General features: G+C 37.8%; 1 protein-coding gene across 4 annotated transcripts; it reads right to left on the bottom strand.

Annotated features, from left to right (window-relative positions):
- Positions 1 to 1,434: 1,434 nt before the first annotated feature.
- On the bottom strand, positions 1,435 to 10,048 carry LOC107770545 (protein MEI2-like 4). Of its 4 annotated transcripts, none has more exons than XM_075245257.1 (15): positions 9,231 to 10,048; positions 8,380 to 8,561; positions 8,143 to 8,188; positions 6,984 to 7,325; positions 6,299 to 6,723; positions 6,006 to 6,164; positions 5,653 to 5,769; positions 5,412 to 5,560; positions 5,055 to 5,149; positions 4,573 to 4,974; positions 3,609 to 4,263; positions 2,933 to 3,017; positions 2,780 to 2,848; positions 2,495 to 2,674; positions 1,435 to 2,048 (listed from the first exon to the last, which is right to left on the bottom strand). In XM_075245257.1, the coding sequence occupies exons 2-15, from the start codon at positions 8,455 to 8,457 to the stop codon at positions 1,890 to 1,892; spliced, it is 2,961 nt and encodes a 986-aa protein (XP_075101358.1). In that variant the 5' UTR covers positions 8,458 to 8,561; positions 9,231 to 10,048; the 3' UTR covers positions 1,435 to 1,889. The 4 variants fall into 4 exon arrangements, with proteins under 4 accessions (XP_075101358.1, XP_075101356.1, XP_075101357.1 ...); XM_075245255.1 differs by having other exon boundaries at positions 5,055 to 5,152; XM_075245256.1 differs by having other exon boundaries at positions 5,055 to 5,152; positions 8,380 to 8,548; positions 9,231 to 9,914.
- Positions 10,049 to 10,899: the final 851 nt, after the last annotated feature.

The raw sequence follows: 10,899 nt of genomic DNA on the forward strand, positions 1-10,899 counted from the left end.
TTCCATTAATGTGGCTTATACTTTCCTGAGCCGAGAGTCTATTGGAAACAGCATCTCTATCCTCACAAGGTAGGGATAAGATCTGGGTACACACTACCCTCCCCAGACCCCACGATGTGAAATAATACTGGGTATGTTGTTGTTGTTGTTGTTGACAAGAACAAAGAGAAAAAGAAGAGGAAGAAAAGAATAACAACGAGAAAAAGAAGATAAGAAAAAGGAAAAAGAATAAGAAATTCTAAAATGAAAAAGAAAATATTAGAGAAAAAACTACTTCAGTATAAATAATCCAATTAGCAGTTGACATGTGTATAATTTGGAGGGGTCAAATAATTAGGACAGGTATATTATACCCAAATGTAATGACTAAAACGAATAGCCACGTGGCCCAATCATATGTTTCCAACGCATTAAAAGAGGACCCCACATACTATGCCGTTAGTGGGGTGGGTAATTTTAAGCCTAGAAATAATGTTGTGTGTATATAGGGATAGTTTTAGCCCTTTTTGTTAGAACTATGGGCCTCCCCGTCTACTACTCCACCTCCTCTACTACTCGACCTTAAATAACTACAATTTAGATACCTTGGCTCGTTTCAAAATAATAGAATGATAGATGAAGATGTTACTTATAGGATTAAAACTGGATGGTTGACATGGAGAAGTGCTACCGAGGTGTTATGTGATAGAAGGATGCCTACCAAGGTGAAATGTAAGTTCTATAGAACAGCTATAAGACCGACTATGTTATATGGTAGTGAATGTTAGGCGGCTAAAGTACAATATATTCACAAGATGAGTGTTGCCAAAAAGCGAATGTTAAAATGGATACGTAGTCACACTAGATTAGATAAGATTAAAAATGATCATATTTGCCAAAAGGTGCAAGTAGCACACATTGAGTATAAAATGAGAGAATGTCGCTTGAGATGGTTTGATCATGTCCTGCGTCGACCTGCAGATGCACCGGTCCAAATGTGCGAAACTGTGGCGAGGGAGGTACTAAAAGGGGGACGGGTTAAGACCTAAAATTACATGAAAGAAATTTGTCTCAAAAAACTTACAAATCATTGGAATCAATAGACTTCACTGAAGATAGGGCACAATGGAAGAGAAAAATCCATATAGGTAATACCTACTGGTTGGGAATAGGTTTTAAACTTTGTGTACATACATACACATATATATTTCTTACTTGCACTTTTATTTAATTTTGGTAATTATGATAATAGAAGTTGAGTTAAATGAAAGGAATGAGGATTCATATCGCCGATCCCAACTTGATACTTGCACTTTTACTTGCATAGTTGTTATTGTAGGAGAAAACATCCAACAGCAGAATTAGCAGATCCAAACAAAAAGAAAGTAACCCACATCCACCAAGCAAATTATTTTAGAATAAAAGAAAACAAAAAGTTAAACTGCACGGCAACAATGGCACAACATATCAATTCTTTCTTCATAACGAAAAATTTCTTAATAATGCTGACTTCTTGGAATGCTTCCAAGAAACAGGGGAAACAATAGTGAAATGCCAAGAGAGAGACAATAGAACCCTCTGTTGTTGTGCCGCTAATGTTTTATCGTCCATTGAAACTCGTGTATTTAATCATAAATTAGTAGGCCTCCCAATCTTCCAAAATTTTGATGTTCCGCTGATTACTCCTTCCCGAATGCCTCAGTATTACAATAATCCCTTAGGCAAATGGGTAATGCACAATTTTCATGAGTATTTAGGAATCTATCCAAAATTCAGAAAAATAGAAGTTTGCTCTTCTTTTTCTGCCTTTCCACTGACCACCCTAATGTACATTAATAAAAAAAATGGGTGGATCCGTTTCCAATCTCAAAATCCTATAGGTTAGTACCAACAAAATTGCAGCAGCTTGCTCAATTTGATTCCTTGACAGAACCTGAAGATGACTCTTCATTTACGAAATCCTTGCTGATTGACAAACTTGTCTGACTTTCTTGGTAACTTTCTTCACTGGTGCCAGCCCGATTTTTGCTGGTTCTTGGCCTGATGTTTACACCCATGGGAAAGGGCACCTGCAAAACAAGGAAAGTGAGACCTCAAGCACCTTTTAATTTTCCTCAGACACAGATCACACAACTTCAAAGTGAAACCAAGCACTAAGGCAATATCAAACTGATGCTCCAACCACAAATTGGCAAAAGCTTAGGGTGCGTTTGGTATGACGGAAAATGCTTTCCCAAAATGTATTCTGGAAAATGAGTTATTTTCTCACAGCCAAATACCAGAAATATTTTCTTAAGTAAATATTTTTTTTTTTCAGAAGAGATAACATGACTTCCCTCACTTATGTTTTTCCTTAATAGCACATTAAAATAGTTGCCAAAGTTAAAATGTGTTTGATAGTGACAGAAAATAACATTCCTATCATACCAAACACACCCTTAATCATTAGGCAAGTCACCAGAAACAAATGAAACTATAAAAGCAATGGCCGCTTTTGATAGAGTTGTGCTCATACCTGATCACCAGCATTAGGGCCATCAGTGTGGAAGAGGATTGGGCGGCACCGCTTATCTTCATTCATGAGGCTAGAATTCTGGAAGTGAGCAATGAGTGCAGCTTTTCCCTGGATACGAGCATATGCAAGTGATGCCACCTTCTCACTATTGAACTTTTCCCATTTCTTTCCATTGAATGCCTGCCAAATAAATACTCATGTTTTACCGTAAAAGAAGCAACAACAATTGGAAGTAACCCTTTAATTGAATTGAACTAATTTGCTCAGGGTACAAGAACCACATACATGATAAAATGGAACAATAAGGGAAGGATCAGTCATGTTGATAAAAGCGTAACCTACATTGCACTTGTTCTGCAACAAAACAAACCGAAGTTATACAGAATAGAAACAAGATACAGAACACAAGAAAGCTTTCAGCATGGGAAAAGCGCTTGCCTTGAAATCAATTGGTAGATAGATGAAATCATACATTCCTCTGTGACGTTCATCAATTGCAACCAAAAGCATTTTTGAAGTGTACCTAAAAACCCACCAGGAGAAGTTAGAACATGGCTGATGGCACACCATCGCAAATTTTGAGAACACAAAAATACAAAAAATACTATCCAATAGCTGAAGAAGTTTCTTGCTATGAGAACAGATAGACAATCTTTATACTCAAAAGATGACACTGATCATAACTTGAAACCTTAATGTTCTTTTTATTCATCCCATGCAGGTATACAAGCAATGAAAATTTGCAACAAAAATATAATAATAAATATGGTATGGTGACCAGATGCATTGGTATTAATATCAATGGTCTACAAATTGCAACTAGAAAATCTTTTTGATAAGTTACAACTAGGAGATATTTGAGAAAATTTCAGAAATATTTCAAGGCATTAAGCAAGATAAGTAATCCCTCAACATCAAACAGCTTTTACTATCATGTATATATCCGGTCAAGTTAGTTTTTAAGAGTAAACTCAATAAACATCATCTCAAACTAGTGAAGAAACTAATGGATTAGTAATCCCTCAACATCTTAAGCAGCATGTTTCCATATTAGCGAATAGAAGGAATTCAGGTATAAACTTAAATATCAATTAATAATAAGACAGTGTCGTACTTGTTAGGAATGTTCTTTATCATTAGGGTCGTTCTTTTATCTTCCCCTCGTGCAATCCGATCAACGTCCAGTTCAAACTGCTTCTTGTTGTCAGTCTGATTCGAACTGCCTTCATTCCGACGACTCCTCATCCTTTCATTTGGAGAATCAAATGAATTGATCATAGGAATTATTTGACCTCTACCGGGAAACATCAAACTCCTCTGATGATGGGAATGCAATCCAACATTACTGGAAGACATTGACAAGTCTATACAGCTACCACCAGTGCGAGGGAAAACGTTATGAGGAATAAACTCCAAATGATGTGGTGAATTTCCAGAAATCCTCATACTGCCCAGAGAACCTGGGTGAAAACCAGATGCATCAGGAGATTCTCCTGCATAGGCATGCCTTCTATCCCAGAGAGAGAGGGAGGGATTAACAGAGGGTGCTGAACCCACATGATGGTTGTTTATTGGTACAAGTGCATTCAGCATATGGGCGGGAGCCCTTGGAACAGAATGCAGTTGTTGAGGGCGAGTAGCACAGACTCCACCTACAAATGTTGGTGAGTTTGGCCACATCATGCCTTGAGGCTGAGGTTGATGTGATTTACTCCAGATGTACTGGTGCCCAGGAGAAGGACAATTTACATTTCCATTTGGAGTAAAACCTGAAATGAACAGAAATAGCACACAGAATATCAGAAAATTTGGATGACAGTTGTTTCTATTTTATTGGCCCCTGTTCTATAAGGTTGGGGGAGGGGTAATGGGAGTTATACCCTTACAGGTACAGTTACACTCTCAGTTCCATTTAGATATTAGAGATTCACATAAAAATGAAAAAGGAACATATCAGAGAACTGGCTAGGATGGAAGCAAATCGCTTCCATCTTTTTCAGGATTACAACCTAACTATTGCGGTCAGTACAATATTCATCCTTGCAGAGAAAGAAGACCCGTGATACGGAACTTCTTACCTTCACTTAGTTCAACCGAATGCCCATTAGAGCCAACTCTGGAAAACTTTCGGTTTTCTGATTCTACTGGCCTGATATTCATAGTTGCAGAAATGCTGCCCGGAGAAATGGAGGAAGCTCCATGAGATAAACCATCATGATACTCTGGAAGTGAATGAGGATGGAGACCTGATGTGCTGCTAAACTCAAAATTGATTCGGCTCTGCAGGTGGCCAGTTTCACCAACATTGGCTTGGTTGCCCTTAGATTCCAACCTCAACAAGCTGTTAGGAACACTGAATGATAATCCACAGTCAAATGCATTATCCAGATAGGAATTAATGGCAGAACCACTGGCTGTTTGTCTTCCCAGAATTGATCCATTTTCCATACTCGACGAATGTCCTCCGTGTGGAAGTGCCCCTGAAAATTTTTAACCAAGTAAAGTGAACATATAATTTTTCTGCAAGAACAATAATGCAAAGAATGAAGAGTAATAATACCAGAAAATCCAGTTGCTAAGATGCTAGGACTATTCTGCTGCAAATATAGACCAGGTTCATCTTGCTCCAGCTCAGAAGGAAACTGTTGCAACAACCTGCTGTATTCAAAACAGAGGCTCAAATAATAGTGTGATTCAGTTAAAAGACAAATAACAGTCCAAAATTGGCAAAGAATTCAAATTTGTGAAGCCCATAGAATATGGATAATTGGTCTAGTTCAGCTATAAAATATAATTATCGCGTTCTACAAGAACACTCCCCCCCCCCCCCCCCCCCCCCCGCGATTTTTGGAAGAAAGGGGAATGGAGGAGGGTTTCCAAGAAGAGCTAAGGAAAGCGAAATGTTAAAGATTCGCACCGTCTAGTACCACCAGGATGGCTTGCTTCAACTTTTATCCGCTTCCCTGCAATGTCACTCCTGTTTAATGCACGAAGAGCAGCTTCTGCAGCTCTAATATCATAAAACTCTATAAATTTGTGATGGCTTCTATGCGGAGTCTCACGGATCTTTTACAAGATAAGGGGCAAAAAAAAGAAGACAAAAATCAGCAATTCCCAGACAAAACAATTGAATACAAAGAGCTAGTAGCCTAGCTTACCTCCTTAATCTCGCCATATACACCAAATATTTGACGGAGTTCATCATTTGAAACAGAGGAATCAAGGTCGAAAACCAGGAGAGTGCCTTGGTTGACATCTTTTTCAGATGGATTGTCCTATCAAAAATGATCAGAAAAGGAGGATTGATAATTGTTGCTTGTTGACTAAGAAACATGAGATGCAGAAAACAAATCTAGCTGGCAAATACTGCCAATGGATGATCTTTTTGGTATATTGGCTCGCATACGGGAGATAAACAAATGTAAAACATTTGTAGGGCCAGTAATCTCTGAAACAGGCAAACAGTTAGATATACAAATGGGAAGGACCAAGAAAGATGAAGCATACATACCTTGGGAATAGAGAAATGTATGTCTAGCTTCCTGTGTCTCAGCGGTTTGTTCTGAAGAGCTTTCATGGCATGCTGTGATGCTCGAATATCATAATACGAGATCATAACAAAACCGCGATGCTTGCATGCTGTATATAGCATGTGAATATCTCCATATTGCTGTTCATAAGAATCAAACACAGCAATCATCACCAATCAAAACATACAACTTCTGTTCTGCTTTTAATTTTCTCTTTTAAGAGGATAGAGAAAAGTTTCTGGAAAATGTAGACCCAATGATAGACCACTCTCACCTCAAAAAGAGTTTGTAATTCAGAATCTTCAACACTGCTGTTTATATTTCTTACAAATAGTGTTCTAGATGGATTTTCCCCGGAAGGGTGCTTGCCACGAATTGCAGCACTAGAGCCACCCTGCAGAGTATAATTTCCAGCAAATTCAGAATTTCGTTGTCCTGGAGAGGAACTATCTTCTCCTAGATCCATCCCTCCAACACTACTGAAAAGATCAAGATCTTCAATGTCATCACCAGCATTGGGTTGGCCAACATAGTCAAGCCCATCAGTTACTCCAGCAAGCAAGTCATCATCATCAGGGAGAAGATTTCCAATAGCGTGGGCCTCAAGTTCTTTAAGGGACTCAAAAGGTTCTTCTTCATAGTGTGAGTCAGCTGCACCAACAGAATGACCATGTGGAGAATTATTGGTCGGCAATCGCACTGCATGACAAAATCCCAACATCAACTCCTCTACCTTTGACAGAAAAGCCGAAGAAAATAAAACTAAAAAAAATAGATAAGGACGGATTGGATAAATAAGTTATCCACCTACAACAGCATCACAGGAGAAGCAGTGAAGTACTGTTTTTGACAGCCACTTAAAGCATCAATGGGGCAAAAATTTGCCAAAATAGTGGCAACACTTGGAAACAATGTAATATGTCAAGGCAGTAATAGGACAGAAAAAAAGTAAGACATACATTTTCTACTGAATAATTCTGATAATGAGCTCGAGAAGAGACCATTCTCATATTGACCACCCATTACGCTAATTCTGTCACCTTCAGCTGGAAAAGATGTCAGGTCAGCGCTGAGAATAGATCTTACACCCAGGTTATGATCAAGAGCTCTAGGTAAAGAGTGAGATGCTCTTTCCACTCCAAAAGCATGTTTTTCTATGATGCTGTTAACCTTTTTGTCTTGTTTTAGATAAGAACCATGATGTTCAAAATTCTTTGCCATCGGAGAGCCCAATGAAATATGAGTCTCAAGGGGTGATGAACGGACAGCAGCTCTTTGTAAAGCATCATCACCTTTAATACCTGCATGAAAATGTGTAAGCATAATTGAAAAGAGAGGTTATCAAAACTCTCCATCTGGATCACAACCCTTTTCACTTGGAAATGAAAAGTGTATTACCCACCCTAGTTCTGGTATCTTGTATAAAGAACATACATGGATGGATCCATGCATAAATATGACAGAAATAATAGCATAAGCTTTGTCATTGCACGCATTGGTAACAGGAACTTCTTTCTTTTTTCTTTTTCTTTTTTTTCCACAGTAGGGAGGGGGGGACATGCATTTGTTTGTATTCTGAAAGGATACACATATTTTGGAGATCCGAAAGGCTAAAGCACGTTAATTTAGAGCTAGATTCAAAACAACAATTTGGTAAGATTTACACAGCCTGATTACCATTTCTGGCACCACCTTTCAACAGAATAAGTTTTCAAAAATCAATAGAGATACCAATCTTGAGACATTTGAAGATGATTTAAACATAACTTTTTTTCCTGATCTGTTTAAAAAGAAGAGATTTGCAGCAGCAAAAAATGAGACCAATTTACAGCAGCTGCACTGTAACCCTGAGAATCAGGAAAAGAGGAAAAGAAAGGAAAATGGAAATTCTTTAAACTAATTGACCCATGACAATCAGTTTGGAAACAGCCTCTCTACCTCACACAAGGTGAGGGTAAAGTCTGCGTACACCCCACCCTCACCAGACCCCACTTGTACTAGTCACATTGAACATAATGCAGGCAGACTCATCAATGCGTTTTTGATAAAACAACGCTAACACTAGCAAACTCCTGATATAAAAGGAACATACAAAGGGCTATTTGGATTACTACTGACCATGGTAATTCTGCAGGCTGTTTGTCTTCCAAAATCCGACTTGCCTCTGCAAGATTCAGAAGAGGAAGGTATCAGTTACGAGGAAAAGAACGAGCAAAATAGTATTCCTTCCCTCCTTTATCTATTTGATGCCTTATCCAAGAGAGGGGTAAGGTCGTCCTAAAGACTTTTGTAACATTCGAAGTAGATAAACAGATCATGAAAGAAATAAAAGTGTAATGTATGAACAATTTAAACCTCATCATGAAAACATAAGTCCTCGGAGAAGTATGATGATGGCGATAAACCCTGTCGCTCCCTCATTTGAGATGGCATCACGCAATTTGGACTCAGAAGGAACTATCTAATCAAAGAAAGTATCTCCGCCTTGTATAAAGCTTGAATAAGATCCTCTTTTAAAGTATTTCTGCAATGAGAAACTAAAGTATTTTTGCAATGAGAAATCACAAAGATTCAATCTTTACACTGAATTGAGCACAAAATGGCAACATCCAGGTACATTACGGGAAAGCCAAGTAAGCAACTTCTCACATCTTCAGATATGACATGTACACATACTTCAATTATGTTATTATCCAAGTTTCAGTTGAAGATTAAAAAACTGTAATTATGGAACAGTAAGTAGCTTCAGCTTAATTATTAGGTTGCCAAATTGAGGGGGTGGAACTGGATCATTCGTGGTTAAATGAATTTTCAGCGAGAAGCATTTAACAACTCAAGACGGAATTAGACTTTAAAAGAGAAAAAGACAAGGTTTTTAATCATTCGCGGAGAATAAGGCTTTTGTTTTGGAAGTTTAGAGCGGCGTAATTTGTATTTATTCCATACTAAGACATGAAATGCTGAGCATGACGAAAAAGGTAGTAAAAAAAACAAAGAAAAGAATAAATCAAGTTAAGCAGATCAAGAAGAAGGGTAGTTAATATTAAGCCCAAACTCAAAAGCAAACAGAAAAAATCAAGGCCGATCGAACAGTACAACAGGTGGAAGCACATTAAAAGAAGCCATATTTGAAGGTGAGGGAGTAGATCAAAGGATAAAAACAGAAATTGGAGCCATAATTGAGCAAAAAACGAAAAAGCACGCACCTGGGGACACAGAATCAGAGAGCAAAATCATGAGAGAGAGAAAGAAGAGGAAAGAGATATTTATAGGAAAGGGGAAGGTGAGGGAGGGCTATAAGGATTTTGAAGAAGAGAGAAGAGATGAAAATAGGAATAAATTACGGCACAAGGCAAGGGGAGGAAGGGGGAAATTGAAGAAGAGATCTAGGTATCCGTGCCGTGCAGAAACCTCCAAAGCTTCGATGCCTTTCTCTCTCTGTTTGTTTCTCTCTCCTGTTCTTTTTTCCTACATTGCACGTTAACCACCTGTAAATCCTCTCTCCTCTGCAAAATTATATTTAATACAGTTTTCTTCTCCCTTTTATCCACAGCTAAACATTCATTATTCCAACTGCTCCGATCGGAATTATGAAGTTTCCGGCGAGCTACAGGCGGAGATTCCGAGCCGTCGCTCCCCAGCTTCTGTTGGAGAAATGGAGAGAGAGAAAGAAAAAAAAAAGATCAGAGGAGAGAGAAAATTGTAGGAAAAGAAAAAAGAACTGGATTTATTGTCCGGACAGAGAAAAGAAATGAAATGAAATTGAAAAAGCGGAAACGGACTTTGAATTGAAAATAGACACGGACCAGAAGAATAAACCCACCTACCCCCTCACACCAAAAATTAAGATGGACCAGAAGAATAACCAACCCCAAGCAACTCCACACCCCACAAAATAAAATACTCTATTACTACTACTTAACAACAATGATAAAAGGAAGAGGGTATAAAACGAGGTCAAGAGCAGTCACCGCTCCTACAAACCCGAGAACATTTCCTGGCGATGAGTTCCTCATTCAATTTCACTATTATAAATACAACAAATTCAACTATTTAGCACAGATCAAAAACTCATTATTTATGATTTGAACTGTAATCCCTCAACGGTTAAACATCATTAGTTATGATTGACCTTTGAACACTGCAGTTGGAATTGTAATTCCGCAACCGTTAAACGGTTCCTGGAGTATGACTAGCTGAATTAGTTAAAAGATATAAATTTTATGAAACTAAAATTTTAAAAAAAGATACACAATACAGATTAACTTTTGGTTGATACACTTTTTAAAGATATATCAAGGAGCTCTATTCAAAGTCGGTTATGTCTTCTTTGTAACAAATTAAATGAGATTGCGGGCCTGACTGTAGGGCTGATTATCTAGCACATCAGTGGGTATTTACGTTTAACGGTTATCGATTTTTAAATATACTAATTCGCTAGCCAATCGATCGATTAATTTAGTATCGGATAGCGATTATTGGCCGGTTATCGGTCGGTTTATCGATTAAATCAAGTATACCAAACTAGAAATTATGTCTTGCCTAAAATGGAGAAAAAAATTATTACTGTATTTTTACCTTAAATAATGTTAGTCCACAAAATAAAATATCCAACATTTCAACTGTAATCTAAAATGTAAGATTATTGAATAATAATTGTTTAAGCATGTTAAAGTTCTTCATTTTGCTTGCAGTTCTTCCTGACTCAGCCTGATGACTCTAAAGCAGACAAATTTTCTTTTTAAGGGACTCAAATACGGTAGAGGTAGTAAAATTGCAATTGAGTAGTGTGGACACTGGTGATAGGAGTTAGCTCAATTGAGTTAAACATGAGGGTGATAATTTGGAGAAAAATTATCCATTACTTATTCGAAC

The sequence above is a fragment of the Nicotiana tabacum genome, chromosome 23, assembly GCF_000715075.1.
Source record: "Nicotiana tabacum cultivar K326 chromosome 23, ASM71507v2, whole genome shotgun sequence".
Taxonomy (NCBI): domain Eukaryota; kingdom Viridiplantae; phylum Streptophyta; class Magnoliopsida; order Solanales; family Solanaceae; genus Nicotiana; species Nicotiana tabacum.

What these genes read in the sequence shown, in the direction of transcription:
- LOC107770545 (XM_075245255.1), bottom strand. Translation starts at nt 8,457, where the DNA reads ATGCCATCTCAAATGAGGGAGCGACAGGGTTTATCGCCATCATCATAC. An exon ending in ACTTATGTTTTCATGATGAG is followed by an intron (nt 8,189 to 8,379) that starts GTTTAAATTGTT and finishes TGAATCTTGCAG; the next exon opens with AGGCAAGTCGGATTTTGGAA. An exon ending in CTTAGCAACTGGATTTTCTG is followed by an intron (nt 4,975 to 5,054) that starts GTATTATTACTC and finishes AAAAATTTTCAG; the next exon opens with GGGCACTTCCACACGGAGGA.